Source organism: Gavialis gangeticus, unplaced genomic scaffold, assembly GCF_001723915.1.
Source record: "Gavialis gangeticus isolate Ggan-Ray unplaced genomic scaffold, GavGan_comp1, whole genome shotgun sequence".
Taxonomy (NCBI): Eukaryota; Metazoa; Chordata; order Crocodylia; family Gavialidae; genus Gavialis; species Gavialis gangeticus.
Genome location: NW_017729034.1, coordinates 95,495,027 through 95,512,035, shown reverse-complemented (window position 1 = coordinate 95,512,035; position 17,009 = coordinate 95,495,027). Strand labels below are relative to the sequence as shown.

General features: G+C 38.9%; 1 protein-coding gene across 1 annotated transcript in view; it reads right to left on the bottom strand.

Moving 5' to 3' along the window:
* The window catches only part of AHI1 (Abelson helper integration site 1), a 286,626-nt gene that overhangs the window by 166,646 nt on the left and 102,971 nt on the right, over positions 1–17,009 (bottom strand). Inside the window, exon 19 of the mRNA XM_019527221.1 lies at positions 9,240–9,357. Within this exon, the coding sequence (XP_019382766.1) occupies positions 9,240–9,357 (118 nt within the window). The remainder of the gene's footprint in view (positions 1–9,239; positions 9,358–17,009) is intronic.

Genomic DNA, 17,009 nt, shown 5'->3' with positions numbered 1-17,009 from the left:
GAGCCAGGGGGGCTGCTGTGCCCTCTTGCTGCCTTTCCTGCAAGATGGAATAGAATTAGCTTGTGCCCTTGAGGAGCAGCCACTCTTTCTGAACTCCCCTCCCCATGAGGTCATGGTCCTTTAGGGCCTCACTGACAAGCTTCCTGAGCTTGTCCAAGTCAGCTTTCCTGAAGTCAAGGACTTCTGTGTTGCTGACTGACATGCCAGCTTTATGGCGGATGGTGAAGGTGATCAGCTCATGGTCACTGTCACCCAGCTTCCCATCGATCACTAGGTGGCCGATTAGGTCATCCCCAGTTGCCAGTACCAGGTCGAGCAGAGCTTTACCTCTTCTTGGCACGTAGACTTCTTAAGTCAGGTAGAAGTCATCCATGCATGATAGGAAGCTTTGTGACCACTTGGATTTTGCTGAGTGATCCTCCCACGAGATGTCTGGGTAGTTGAAGTCACCCATGACAACCATGGTCCTGCGCCATCTGCCCCCACCCACCACTCAAAAACAACCTCTTAACTTTTTCCAAGGAAGGAATGGTGGGACATTACCAGCTACCTGTTGATTCGCTCCAAAAAGCCCTAAGTCAACACTGTCTTGTTTGCCTTACATAGACACCTCTCATAATTAGCTAGCAAACCACATGCTGGCTACGGTCTGTGCTTTGAGAGGGAAGAGGGAGGGATCCCTGCTTGAGCACTGAGTGGTGGGGAGAGGGCAGAGGGAAGCCAAGCAGACCCTGCTGTGCCTGCCAGTCTCTGCTCCAACCAGGGAGCAGAGGGGAAGGGCTAGCCCTGCTCTGGAGCAGAGAGCCCCACTCAGTGCTGCATAGCATCTGGGATGCTGGGGGACTCTGGTTTAACTTAAGCCAGGAAGCAGTCTGGGACAGATATTGCATAAACTGGTTTGACCTAAATCAGTTAAGTCTGATACTACATTCAACCAGGTTTATCTCAGACCTATTTTAGCCATTTTCAAACTGGTTTATCTGCACTGAACATCTGTTCTGTTACAGGTTTAAACCACTTTCTGATCACTTAAACCAGTGTATGTGTAATCTAAGTCCCTAGTCCCCAAGTGACACAGTGCCAGCGTAGTATCTATTTTCCAATACCTCTCAGTCCCCAAAGTGTGAGAACTGTTCAGGAGAAAGAGACATGGTTAGAATATTTATGCTCCAGCTATCTTAAGCTCCTGCAATGAGCTATGAAGGTTCTGGCCAGCCTAGATGGACCTAGCCTCCCGGAAAATGTATCAACAAATCACAAACCTGGAGAGGTATCAAATTATCTTTGCCTTCAATCCCTTTAGTGATATGCCAAATAACTGCTAAAAGACAGGCACAAACTGTCCAGTTTCAAAATTAGGTGAACTGCAATCCTCACTGTTCTAAGGAATATGGATTTTTATGCAACTTTTATAACATTTTTAATTCACAACATGAAAAACTTATTTCACCTTTGACTTCTCTCTTTATACTGACTAGCTATATGAATCCATGTTGCAACAGTATTGCTAAAACCTGGCCTTCCAAAAATCAAGCTTTAAGACCACTTCAAAAAATTATGAAAATTGAAAATTAAGAAACTGAGTTATCTGTATTTGCCTATGGGATTTTTTATACTTTACATTTTATTTTCAAGTCTTCTCCACACCACCAATATTAGAAACTTAGCTTTCATTACAAAAGTGAATGCAAAATCCTCTTTAAAAAAAATCACCTGACATTCAGGAGTAGTTAAAAAAATTCAAGTAAGGCAAGACTAGCAACTAAATCATTATATTCCCTTCTACCCTGAAATGACCTAAAGATAGCCAAACAATAAATAGAATTAAACATTGGAGTTTTAAACCTTAAAATAAAGATAAGTCAGAGACTAAGTGACTTTATTATTGTTACTGTTTTTATGTGGAAGGTACTCAGATAAAACAGTGATGGGTACTAGGATAAAACACTAAGTGCCAAAATCATAAGAGATGGAAACACTACACTACAGTACTGAGGGTTCTAAAGTAGTCACTAACTTTCTATTAAGTTCTTTTGCAGATGTGTGTGATTTTATTACAGTATGTACCTACTTCACCTTTCCATTTCCTCTTCCATGGAGAAAGTGAAAATTGGACTTTTTAAAAAACAATATAGAATTGTCTGTCAAAATATTATTTTTGGTATACTTTATAGCTGCAAGATTTTGATTTTACCAGTTGCTTTAGACCACATTAAAATGTATTTTTAAGCAGTTCATCAAATTAATGGAGAGTTTAATTGTAACTCTTTCTTTCTTTCTGAAGTTATTAACAGAGTCCTTTGAAGCAGCTTTCACTTTCTTTAGATGGAAAACCCCTTTGACTATGTTAATGGAGCTGTGTTAATGGAAAAAAACATTCTGATTGTTCTCAACTTTGCCAAAGTATTTTTTTTTTGCCTTTTAATACAAGAACCATCATGTTCCTTGTACAGATGTAATTTATATTTAAGAGTACATTTAATTCATTGTTTTTAGTGAAGTCAAAACGTTAGTGTGTCTAGCTGTGTTTGCTGTAAAGCATCATTCTCTCAAAATGCTAGAATTAATTACTAGCTAATTACTACTTATGGTTGGCTCAATTCTTAGTCTTCATTCAGTAAGCTTTCTTTGAAGCCAGTGGTCGATGCCTGGAAAACGACCTCAGAATTGAGCTAATTTTATTTTTTAATATTGAGCCAAGGGTGTGCAAGATACTTGACACAGGTACACAGTACTACTCGGATCATTTGTATATGGGTGGCTCACAATCCACTTAATTCACAGTCAGCTTTTGAATTAAGGATGAAGAGCTCAGTTGTCAACTGTGGCTTTTTCTTCAAATGATGATATTTCTCCACTCAGGTGAAGCTAATCACTGCACCACACAGTGGACCAGAAAAGTGGTGCCCTTTAAAGTAAGCAGTGCAGCAACTCACTGGTTTATGTAGCTCTTTGCTATGGCTCTGTATGCCCATGGATATTTTCCAAACCCTCATTTTTCAATGGATATTACTAACTTAACCCTACAAGATACATGGGCTCTAATGTAGGAAGGTACAGTTCTTGTCTACAGAATCTACAACCTAAGGTGAGATAGGGAGAGAGGTCAGCAATTCCTGGGAGTATATACTGGAAGGTGGGGCATACTACAGTTTTCTTTATTAGTTTCAGTTTTAAAAAAGGACTGACACAAAAAGTATAGTATGTAATAAAGGACAAAAGCAAAACTATCTATTAGTTAACAGAAAGGTTTGCGTTGTGTGAAAGCCAGAAGATAAAAACAGATTCATGAAAGTATTAAAATGTGAACAGAAGCAGAAAAGTGGAAAAGGTAAGAAATTCAAACTTGATGGCAAAAGAAAGGTTTTTATGGGGATAAAAAAGATTTATGTACGTCTAGTATAAATCAGGGAATCTCTCTCCAGAATAAGAAAAAACCCTGTCTCTATGAACAGCAAAACAAGTGTCATCTCAGACTTTTATTCTATTTGTACCCGTGCAGATTTGAGGTAAGAGAGTTTATGATCAAGTACAAAATCAACTCTAGCTGAGGTTAGTTGGGTTTGGCACAGAGGATATGATGTAGCCCTGAGAAAGCAGGTGTTTAAAAGTAACATTCATAAACCACTGGAAAAAAATTACCTGTGAAAAAGCTAGTATACTAAGCAAAAGACCCTCATGATGCATGAGAAATGATGCATCTAAAAAAATAAACAAACCTCACAAATTATACAAAGGAAGCCAGTAACAGTTCAAGCACAGAATTAGGAGTCAGGAAAATAATCTGTCAGAAATTTTTTAGGAGTGAAGTGTGCGTGTGTGTGTGTGTGCGTGTGTGTGCGTGTGTGTGTGTATTTGCATGACAAAAAACGGTGCACCAGAGTAATATTTCACATTGGATAGAGCTAAGCCAGGATCAAGATGGGTTGCTGAGGGCACTGAGGTTTCCAGGGCAATGGAAGATAGGGCATTCTTTAACTATGTGGCTTGCGGTCTGTGAGAGGGCACCACATTCACAAGTGGCACTTGATGTCAGGCCCATTTGATGCATGTTATGGCAGAAGCCGCCATAGCTGGTATATGATACATGAAAATAAAGGGGATAGATTCTGAGGCCTCTGGCAGATCATACACTTAGGCTATGATTAACCAATTAATTGTGTCTTAATTAGTAACCAAGCCACACATTCAGGCAATCAAACAGAAAATAAGCCGTAAAATTATTTCACAAAATATGTGCAATTATTTTGTGGCCAGCTTCCATCATACCTTAAATTGAACTGTGGCAAGGTCTCTGCCATTGCTGTCTGTATGGCGGAGCTCTGGGACCAACCCCAGAGCATCCCAAGGTAGGCACCAACAATCAGCTGGTTGTTGATCCTAGCCCTGGGACTACACTGATTCACTGGTCACCTTGCTTTTGTATTTGCCAATACAGAGGAGAGCCAGGGATCATGATCCTTAGCTCCCCCTGTACTGGCAAATATTAATGGTGCAATTGGGATCTGATCCCTGAATCCAAAATCATGCATCCTGCCAATATGTGTGGCATGGCAGGAGGTGATATTTTTGGGATCAGGGCCCATCAGGCCATTAAGTTAGCATGTTTCAGGGGTCTTAACTAAAGTAACTGCTGGTTAACCAATGAATGAAATGGCTTTGAATGAGACATCTTCCCCTATATCTATCATGACACAGCATTAGGGACAAAAGACTGTAATTCCAGAAACTCTCTAAAAGGGTTATAAGGATAAAAAGATTAACTGTTGTTAAGAATTTTTTTAAAAGGCATTTGTTGGGAATCTGATATTAAATTCTTTTTCAGTTTGTATGAAACGACTCCACATTCCCTGGCAGAGCACATATTTAGCAGTGGATGTTTCAAAAATTTGACCAACAAGGGTAAAAGAGATTTGTAGTACAAAAAATAAATTTTTAACTACAGACCTCTTTTAGCCCTGTTGATCACATTTCTAAAACATCCATTGCTAAATGTGCGCTCTGTGGAGTCGTTTCATACAAACCGAAAAAGAATTTAATGTCAAATTCCCAGCAAATGCCTTTAAAAAAAAATCCCCATAACAATGCAAAACTGAGAGAAAAAGAGAGAGACTGTGATGGAGAACAAATGAAAGAGAAAAGAAAGGACCTTTGCTATTAAATTACGAAACATTTGGAAAAGCTTGAAGCCAATGATAAGCTTATGTGACATTTCTATTAATCCACGTTTGTTTTCACTGCAATAACATTACCGAAGGAGAATGGATATTTTCAGAAGGATACTTTGATGTTAAACAGTATCTTCAGTGTCTTATGAACAAAGGCTTGCCTTCAGATCAAAAATATGTATCTTGTGTGTGTCTCATTTTTGGGGGGATAATTTACTGTGGTCAGTTCAAGGTCAGACTAGTTTAGCTTTTGCACAATACAAAAACTTATATCAGCTCCTAAAAATATTGGTAAAACTTGAACTATGTCCTATGTCATTATGTCCATAACACAAGACATGATGTAACATTTATTGATATTTTCTATTAGAATTATTTTTAAGGGGGGAAATGTAGCAAAAGTACTTTATTCTGATCATTATTTGCCAAAAGTGTCTGAGCATTACCCTTGTCTCAGCTCTTGAAACTAACAAGCTTGTTTAGCATAGTATAAATATAACAACATTAACAGCTCCAGGATGGTATATATTTAAAAAAATCCAAAGCAATAATACACTACAAAACCTGATGTCCCTCATGCACAGGTATTTGGTTTGTTGCAAAAAAGTCTTGATGCATGTGAAGTGTGTGTAGGCAAAAAAAAAAAAAGAAAAAAAAGAATATCAATACATACATACATTACCATCTTTAAATTTCCACATTTTCAAACCACTGAAACACACAATACATCTGCTAAATTTTGTAGCACACCTATTAACATTATGTAGGATATTTGCAAAAGGATCTGTAGGAACAGCAACCTAAAAGCATTCACAACTACAAGGGAAGCCAGAGCTAAGACACCTTTACTGAAAAAAGATCCTTGTTATTACCTGCAAATGGTCACAAGGGGCAACACCTAGTTTATTTAGTGACCTCTGCTGGATGAAGCAACTAGATGACTACTACTCCTTCAGAGAAGAGTGTCACATGTGACTATCAGGTAGTCACTGGATATGGGCACGTGCCCTTGCATCTGGTTGACATCCACCGGACTTCTCCAGGGCAACGTGACCCTCAGTCAGTCTAGATGGGGCTCTTACTCTCTCTCTCTATTCCCACCTAACACAACTTTGATGTTTTTTGAAGTTGTTAACGAAAGGGAGAGGTGGTGACTTCCCTGCCCCAACCATGACTGACAACTGGTTCATGCCCTGAACTCCACATTGGCAAAAACAGAGAGAACAAAAGGACCGGAAAAAAAAAATTGTTTATTGGGCACGTCGAAGTCCCTCTTCAGTAGCTGAGACCTGGACAACCCCTTTGCTTTGCCTGTTGTCTCACAGGCGTTTGACTCCCTGCGCCCACCGGCAACCGGAGAGGTTTTTTTTTCCTTCGATGATTGCTTCCGCACCTGGCTTAACTGGCTACCCATGGTAGCTAATCAGTGCATACAAAAAAAAAAAAGAAAGTAAACTGAGGGAGAGCACTGGTTTCTTCCCTCTCTCTCTTCCCTGGGCTTTAACCGCCTTCTCTCTGGCGCCTGACTCGCGACGACACCAGTGAATGGGGTTTCCTTTTCCACTTTTCTCTCTTTTTCTTTAATCGCTGCTGCACCCAGCTTAATTGGCAGTCCACGGCAGTTAATCAGCATGTACAATGAAGGACAGAGCAAGCTGCTAAGGAGCTTCTGTTCCTTCTCCCTCTCCTTTCTTTTTCTTTTTCTTTTTTGAGGTGGGGTGGTGGGGGTGGGTGCTCCTCTGAGCCTCTGAGACCGGATCTGTCTCTTATGCCGCTCCCGGGGACATCAATCTCGGCTTGGGTATTCCAATCGTCCTACCTGCCTGCCATCTTCCTTCTTCACCTCCCCGTTCCCCCCACGTTCCGTGCTCACACCTGGTGATAAAGCAAATCTGGGGCAGACTGGGAGCTCCTGTAGTAGCATGGAGGTGTTATTCTGGCCGGACCTATGCCGGTGGCTGAGGGGACACCCCACATGAGTATCCTCTGGTCCTTCACAGTGATACAGCTACAACCGTCTTTGTTGGAAAATCTAAGACCTAACAGGAAGGCAGTGGAACATGCAACTAACATCAGCCATATTAATGTCAATGGGACTATGAACAAGCTTAAGTGCATCAAGCCAGAGTGGTGGTTGGGAATTCTATTTTGAGGAATATTTCTTCACTGTCTCAGAAGGGAGTCACATGAAGGTCTGTGAGTTGGGGGAAGACAGGAAAACTGGGGCATAAACATGCCTCGGAAGAATCTTTTTAGTTGATGAACAAAAAATTAAGTATTCCTATATAAAGATTACGTGTTACAGATGCCAGATGGATTACTGTAGCCAGAGCAAGTCCTAACTTTTAAAAAAGTAAATAATACAGTATACAAAAATAATAAGGAAAAATAGGTTCTGTCTCGTCACTACAAGTTCCATACTATTCAAAACTAAAACAACAGAATTAGATACCAGCATCTTTCTTCATGCTTGAGAGCTGATGGTAAAAGATAAGTTAAAAAAGTGAATTTTTTCTTCCCATATGTTTATGATAACAATTTTTGCACACTATTACAATTACAGGAACATAACTTAGAAAATTAAAGTATGACAAGTGGCACCTAGGATTCTTAAAAACTCTCTCATGGGGAAGTCTATTTTGACTACATATTCACTAATCTTTTATGGTGCTTTTTCTAGAAATCTTGATTTTCTGGTTATTCCAACTGTCTTTTTGAAACATCCCTTAAAAGTGTATCTTGGGGAGTATTGTTCATTTTATTTTTTACTTTACTTCCCTTACAAAGAAGGCTCTGTACTTAGCAAAGGCAGTGAAAAGAACAGCCAGTTTTGGCAAAACAATGGTATTGCAACCTTGTACTCAAAGTTATAGCACTCACTCATGGTTTATCACCACCAATACATTTATTTTGTATTTTTTTCTCATTCTCTTTAAATGTTCCCACCATAGGAAAGAGAATATCAACACATACATATATCTTCTTTAAATTTCCACATTTACAAGCCACTAGAAAATACCAAATAGGCCCCACCAGACTGTATGAGAGGTGGATATTATAATACTATTATCTCCCGATTGCAGGCAAACTGGGGACAGAAAAATTAAATATGCCCAAAATCTCCCAGTGAATCAGCACCTGAGACAACTTGGAGTTCAATCTCCTGATTCTAAAGCTTCTCTGGCAAATCTTTTACCCTGTTAAGAACAAGCATGTCAATATTCTGATGGAAAAATTGTTCTGATTCAGGCCAAAATTAACAGATGTGGCTTCTTGGTTATATAGAATTGTCTAAAATAGAAGCCATTTCTCACTAACAGGCAACATTAAGAATTTTAAAAATTAATAATGTGCTGTTTCTATCTTATTATATGGCACTCCTTCTCCACCTTCCACCCCTGCCCCCAAGCTCTTCCCCTTAGTCTTTCAATGGAATAAAATAAAAACCCAGTAAATTAATTTAATAGTTTCAATAATGAATAAAACAGAAAGCCAATTTACTGTTTTGATCACAATTGTAATTTGAAACTGATACAAAAGAAATTCTCAAAAAATACAATTCTGTTGCTTTTAGAATTATTTTTTCCCTTGAAGTTTTTTAACAATTTTCAGTAAACATTATAAAATTGTTTGTTTAAATCTAAGGGCATGTTTGTATTTTAACAGACCAGCAAACCGACTATGTCCAATCCATAGACAAACTTTTTTCCCCCTTTTTCTTTTTCAACAGATATATTTTCAAATGAAATTGCTAGTGTTAACTGTATTTATTGTGTTTAAATATTTTGACACAGGCATGATAAATGCAGAAAATCTGGAACTAAAACTCTGTACTAATAATTTTAAGTAGTAATAACTAAATGCAAATCTTTATGGAAAATAGTTTGAGGTAAAAAAAGTTTAATATTTCTCTGGCCCTAATTACACTGTATAAGGAACTACACTGTATTTAACTGTCAAGTTGCCATAAAGTGCTGCACAATAAACTTGATTAGTATAATGAAGGGTAAAATGCTCATGAAATAGAGACTGTATATTTGAAAAAGCAAACAAATTAGAAAAGAGGCTCACCACTGTGAGTAGTAAAAAGATGCTGAAGAATCAACGAAGTGCCCGGAGTACTTGGCAGCTTTAACTTGGAGTGTGGTGACAGCAATGATGGAGCAGGAAGCAAAAGATTTGAGCTGGCCTGTAATAGGAAAGGCAAATCAGAAACGAAAATGTAATTTCCTGGGTTATTTATGATGCAAGAACTAAATGAGAAATATCTGCTCACTGTAAATAATTATTAAATTCTAGACAGAATGAAAATCACATTATATGCAGAATAGCAATTTAATTGGTTTACTTTTTTGGAAGGATATCTGGGAACACAAAGTTGAAAACTTATCGGTGGTTTAAAATATAATGGTATGTTAACATGTCTACTACTTATTAAGATACTGAATAGTGAAAATTAGCAAATTGTTTAAACAGGTAAATTGGGAAACAAAAACCAACATTTCATGTTATTATTCTGAAGTAAAGCATTTCATTATTCTATTGTGTAAAAGGAATGCTCAGGATTAACCTAAGTATTAACCGTATTTACTCAAATATAAGACAATCCTGATAATAAGACAACCCCCCCAATAATTAGATTCTATATGTGGAAAACATATGCATTTGATATAATTTTCCAGGTACGTAATCTAATATTGGAGATGTCTTGAATTTGTCCCCTTTCCACTGTTACAGCAGGGAAAATAAATCTGGGGGGATCAAGTCCACCCCCCCTCCCAACTTCTTTCCCTTGCAGCCCTTTCCCCCTAACCCCTGTCAGACCTTGCTCTCCCTGAGCACAGGGAAATGAGGAGCAAATCTGAAAAAATTGATCTTGAAATAAACACAGCTGTAGCAATTTGCATATAGAACCAATAGACTTAGTTCACCTAGAAATGATTCATTTTACCTTTTGTGAAACCGCTGCAAGTTTTAACACAGGTACTCCATAAATACACTTTTAAGTAGCACTTTAGCACCTACTTAGAGAGACTACAACTATGCATAATATTAGCCTAAAGCAAAAAGGCTCATTATTCACCATATACTTCATTTGGCTGAGCCCCAGCAGAGTCAACAGCATTTCAAGCCATAGTGAACTCTGCTCAGTATGCATGTGTACTCCAGACACCCCCACAAAGGATATGTGTGTTAATTAACCCCTCACTCATAACTAGAATCAGGTGTTCTTGTCATGAGTCCTAGGATCCTCCAAAAATTTATATGCAGATGAGGCAAAGGGCAATGTGGTCTGGCTTCACCTCATGGAGTGCAGAGCCACACTGATCACACATGCTAGGCTGAAAGAGAGGGGCTGACAGAGGGACTCTGGGTACTGTTTGGGGTCCTGTTTGGTGATGTCAGACAGACATTTAAGGCTGGTGAAAAAACAGGAATCATTGGAAATGGGAAAGACGCAACTCAGCTGTAGAGCCGAACAGGAAGTAAAAATTTATGCAATTGTAGACTGAGCTCAATAGGCGCTACCATATGTCTTATTTACGTGGTCTACACTAACCTGTGCTCGGGCTTTTGGCCAAGATCAAGTATTTTTGGCACCACGGGGAGGGTGTTAGGTCTGGCTCTGGCCCTCCCAGTAGTAGCCTGGTATTGCAATATCTCCAGGCACGGTTCCCTGTGGAGGGAACAATTGCCCATTTTGTAAGGGCGAAAAAAAAAGGTTCCCATGAGCATTTTTGGCACCAGGGGAAGATGCTGGAGCTTGCTCCAGGCTCTCCAAGTCCTGGCCTAGTACTGCAGTATTTCCAGGTCTAGTGCTCATTCCCTCATGGGGGAGCAACTATACATTTTTTAAAGGGCATGCACGCACGTGCACAAACATACACACACACACAAAAGTTTCCCATCAGTATGTTTATCCCATATGAGCTATGTATTTTATAATCATACTCAATGTTGGGTGCAATCAGCTTCATAGTTGGTTTCCACTAGTGAGCACATGCTGCTTTTAGTAGCAGTACAAATACAAGCAATGTATTTAATACAGTTTCCCTGCATATGAACGTAAGATGAGGGGCTTTTTCCCCATCTTGATTGGGGGAAAAAACCTTATCTTATATTCAAGTGAATACAGTAAAAGGTTAAAATAGTCATACAAGAAACTAATTCATTGTAGATTGTAGGACATATTTAGACCAAAACACCAGGTACTTCCTTTATAGAGACTACACAAAAGACACCTGCAGCACATGTGCTTATTTCCATAATGGCACAGATAACATAGTTGCAATCTGGCTTATTATAAGCTTTTGCATATAAGTAGCTATCATGAAATACAACCCCTCCCACTCAAACTTTATCCCAAATGTACAATTAGAGATAGCATATTAAGACAATCTGAGTCATTTACTTGATTAAATAAAACATTTAAGTATGTGTAATACCTATTGTCACTGGCTGCCTTTGATCATACTGATTTTAGTATATTCCATGATTATTTCCCTAATGTACTACTAGTTTTCGTTAAATGGAATGTTTTAAGATGCTGAAAATGTTAATTTAAAGTAATATGTATAGAAGAAAAAAAAGTCAAGAATTATTTTATCGAGTATATTCTAAAGCCTGGAATAATTCTGTGTAATCAACAAAGCAGATTCAAAGCCCACACAGTTCAATGGAGATCTTCCTATTAACTTTAGCAGTCTCCAGATCAGACCCCTAAGCTTTGGGGGCTTAGGGATCTGATCAAAGAATAGTGCACCAAAGAATAATTATTTAGCCTATTTTTATTAGTCTCTAAAATCTATTTAAATAAGTGGAGCCAGTTTTTTTAAAATAGGTCAAGCTGTTACTTGTTTTCAGAAATGATACAACAATAGAAGTAATGGTTGTATAAATTACAACATATATTAAAAAATTCATTAGGCTTCACTCCTGCAAATATATACACCCATGGTTTAACCTAAAGCACATGTGGTCTCATTGAAGTTAATAGGCTATAAGCATCTGGTTTGGTGAACTCAGTCTTTTATGTTTACTTTTAGACAACTGAAAGGTTGCAGTTACATGCAGCAGAGTTATTCAGTGCACACTTTTATTATCCACAAATCAATTATACAAAATGTTACATTATGATTATAATACTAGATCACATTATGTGGTTTTCACATTTCAGCAAGATAGCTGCAGTATGGATTTAATTTTATTGTAAGCTCTTTGGGACAAGAACTGTCTTTTCCTATATGTCTGTAAAATGCTTAGGACAATAGGGCCCTAACTAAATAAGTATATGCTAACTTAAGAATAAACATTTCCCAAAACAGGCTGTTTTGCTCAATTTCAGATTCAGTGCAATGCACAGATACACCAATGAATAAAATCAAACCAATGAACATGACTGAAGACCCCTAAATAGACTGAATCTTATAACAGAATGAGAATTCAATGTTATGTAAATAGTAATAGGCTTAAAATTTAAGCAAAGTAAAGACAAGGTCTCCTTCCCAATAAAAAGATCAATTTGCCACTTGTCCAGTACCACTTCTCAACTTCCAAGAGAAGTGGTACTGGCTCCTACCCTGGGGGTCTTTAAGAGGAGGCTAGATGTACACCTTGCTGGGGTAGTTTGACCCCTGTACTCTTTCCTGCCATGGCAGGGGGTCAGACTCGATGATCTGCTCAGGTCCCTTCCGACCCTAGAAACTATGAAACATGTACACTTTCTCCTTTCATATGGCCTACAGTTATGCAACTTGCATCAGAAAGTGGTATATGATATGGGCACTAAATAAAACAACAAATTAGACTATTTAAAAAATGGCTCTGTTGTTTGTCACCTTGCTTCTTTGTGAGGTGTGCTCAGTAGATACCTAAATATTTTGACCTCACTATTGGCTCACAATTTTGTTAGCCAGAGCACAGGCTAACAGTCAAGCAAACAAGCAACTATTCCCCTTGTCTGTAGTGCAGAAGAGGCCATGTAGCAATGTTATGTTTTTATTGGGAGGATTGCTGCTTCTGTAGTAGAAACTATGACTGTACAAACATCCATTCACTTTCCCCTGGGAGAAACATACCCCACCTCCCAAGAGAAAGATCTTTCAGGTGTCAACCTGGAAGTTCTCCTTAGTGAGAGAAACTCTCTCAAGAATGAACCCTTGTACTCGTCCCTCCTGGTCTGGGACAGGAATGAAGCATCAAGGCAATGCCCCACCTCTTCCCCAGACTGGGGACTGCCTAGTTGGGGGAACGAGAGGCAAAGAAGAGGCATTGCCCCACTGCTCCAGTCCATTGCTGGAGTGGTCTAAAAATTTCCCAGAGTGGACTAGAGCAGTAGAGCAAAGCCCCCTACCCAGATCAGGTCTAAGGAATGGGCAGGGGTTTTTGCCACATTGCTTCCCCCGCTCCACGCCTGGAGACTGGGAGTGGAGCAGAGGAGGCTCCTCCCTAGTCTAGGGAAGGCACAGGGAGTTTTTGTCCTCTGCTCTACCACCCCTGGGGATGGGAAGGAGTGGAGCAGTGACTGATCTTCAAGCCTTCCCCGGACTAGGGACTGCCCAGTCTGGTGAAGGTGCCGAAAGATGAAAAGAGGCTGTAGGCTGAATGCCTTTCTTCCAGAAAGAAACTGCCACCAGTAGATATGAATACCTGTTTGCAGCCAGAATCTGCATTTGTGCAATGGCTACAACAGCAGACACCTGGGAAAAAGAAGAGCACTGGGCCGCAGGACTTGCAATATTAGTTGACCACGCTGTAGGTCAGGAAGCTTCCTGACTGCCAAACAAGACCCCTATGTATGAGCTTAGGTCATACATCCCAGACCAGATGATTGGAAATCAAGTCTAACATTAGAAAGTTAAGTTTTTTTCATTTAGATTCTTCTCTTTGGAAAGTGATCCTTGTTTCAAATATAAAATATATCCTACCCATAATCTTTCCTCCAAAAATCTTACAACAAAAAACTTAGCTTTTATAAAAATGTATTATTTAAGCTTTCATTTCAAAATATAACTTAACAGTAATCGTTTTGATCCTACAGCTGACACCATGTGAGCAGTCTCTGCACACATCCCTTTGAAATCAGTTAAGCTCACCGCATGCACAAGGAGCCACCCCATGGGAATCAAAACATTATGTTCTTTCAGGCTTTTAGGTTTCTGATATTATTTAAAACTTTATTTTAAGGCTTAAAGAATAAAGGAAAGCATTATAAAGGGCTAGAGAAATTACACTTATATACAGGATAATGATTTAACAGAGCTGTTCGAAATCTGAAGTCTACCTGTCCTATGAAAATATATTAGCACATATTAATGTTTGTATTTTCTCTATTTTCTTTCAATAGATAGACGTGTAATAATTTCTACAGAACTAATAGAGTGAAGCAATAGCTATTTATGAAATATGTGCTGTGGGAAGGGATTGCTAAATAGCTTTACAACAACAAGAAGGTTGGCCAAGATAGTCAACCATCAATGTACTTAATTTTCACAACAGACTAAGCTTGCTTCATGCAAAAACCACAGCTTTATCAAAGACAGTTTACTATGACCCCTGCGTTGAGTAAAGTTAAAATTTATTTTAAAAGTCATTTAGTTTTTGTAGAGATAAAACACACATACACACAATTTTTGTCCAACTTTAAACAAAGCTGATTTGCATTGTGTGTGTGTTAGGGCAGCTCTATGCAAATTATGCAAATATATATTTTCAGTGGAACTAGTTTTCCACATTAAAAAAGTGAGCTTCATGAGACAAAAAATAGAATGCTGCAAGACTTGACAAGCTAACAACAACAATCTTTTTTCCCAGAGAATTCAATTTTATGACCTTTGGAACCGATATAATCAACATTTCCATGTATACTTGCAAGTCAAATTAAGTTGGCCTGGTCTGTACTGTTTCCTTGCCCTTCTAAGTTGAGGTTTCCTTTTGAAGTTTTGTGCCTTTAGGACACTATTTTTTAAAAGACAGCTTTAAAGGTAGTTATTAAATCATGATTTTGGGGATCTAACATTGAAAATACAATACATTAAGAACCCTACCACTTTTTGTTCTATAATAGAAGAGATCCATGTGAAATAGTTTTTAAATTAAAACAAAAAAAACCCCTGTTCTAATTTGTGATATCTGTGTTTGAAGTTTATATCTATAAAAGAAAAAATATTTCTAATTACAGTAGCACATAGTTGCCCCAACTGAGATTGGGGCCCACTTGTGTTAAACAAAATGCAAACATTTCTGCTCATCTTTGTCCCAAGGATCTTTTGATTTTAACAGAGACAACAGACACGAGTTATCCCCATTATGCAGAAGGAAAACAAAGGTGCAGTAAAGTCATAAAATAAAGTTTATGGAAGAGCCAGTAACAAAACTTAGAACTCCTGAATTCCACGCAATTTAATTAACCATGAAACCTTTCTTATACTCAATGTTTTCTTAGGAGATATTTGTATGGCCGTATGAAATAATAATCTTCCTTGTAGCCAAGAAGATCTGCAATAGAGAATCTCTATTATTAAGATTTCCAAAATCAAGGCATTTCTGTGACATTTGATCAGGAATCGGTTTATGTGAAACCAAAACAAAATTCCTGTACATACACAAGGTCTGCATTGATTTCATCTTGTACTTTCAGCTAAGCACAGTGAAACTTTTTCACATAGACCAGGCTCAATTTGCCTATCCTGATGATTCATTACAATGTGACTTGGACCTGGGGAAGAAAGCTAAAATAAGTTAACCAGATTTACTCAGAATAAGAAAGCAAACTCCATTTTTAGACTTAGATATTTAAATTTCTTTCTAGCTTTTTAAAAATTGTAATGAGCACAGAGCATTTTAACAATGTTTCTTCTTGGTTCAGATGTCTAGATAGGTTAAGGAGATTTGTGAAGAAATGCTATTAAAATCAGGGTATTTACTCTCATCTGCTCTTTTCCCAACCTTTTCCCCTATAGTACCTGCAGTGTTTGGACCACAACTAAATTTGCACATAGACACTAGAAAGAACAGAATGGCATAAGAAGCCCACAATTTTCCTTTTCACCAGAGTGCTAGCTAGCAAATGGTTTAGTAATAACCATTGAATAAAAATAGGTAGTGCATTGTAAAATGTACAAATTCAGTACATCTCCTAGGCGGCCTCTGTGTGGGGAATCCCCAGGGACATTTATTGTAGAGAAAAGCTGCTCTCCCATGGGCAAATCTCTCCACACTTTGGTGACAATCAGGCAGCAGGCACAGAAAGATGTGCCAATGACAGTAATTCTATGTCCTCTGCTCTAAACACGATATGAATTAATATAGCGCTACTCAGAGTTTACTTTGTTTAGGAAAGGAGACAGAAACAGTGAAGAAAATGAAGTTATCAACCAGTACCTGGAGTTCATCTAGATTGCAGCAGGCAATTATTTGGGCTGGAGTGCCACTTAAGGAATTTTGTGGGCCAGCGGGGTGGTGGGGAGGGGAACGAGAGGGCAGAGATGGGGGTGCTACTGACCCAGCATAATTGATCCTATCTGCCCCTGGCCCCTTCTGCCCTGCACCCACTGTTGGGGATGCCAGACAGAGTGGGCAGGCAGGTGGTGTTGTGGGCCAGTAGGGGGTGCTCCTGTGTTGAGCCACCCACCTCACTGCGCCCGACCACCTTCCAGGCTCCTAGTACCTACCTGGGGGCGCCTCATGTCTGGCCGACCCCCTTCCTGGAGCACACCCACTAGCCTGGGGGTACAGCTGCCACCACCCAGGGATGAGCTTTATTCTGGTTCTGCACCCCCTGAAAAACACAGGACTAGTAGGCCTTGAGGGTACTTGACTCACTTCAAGAACTTGGGGTGC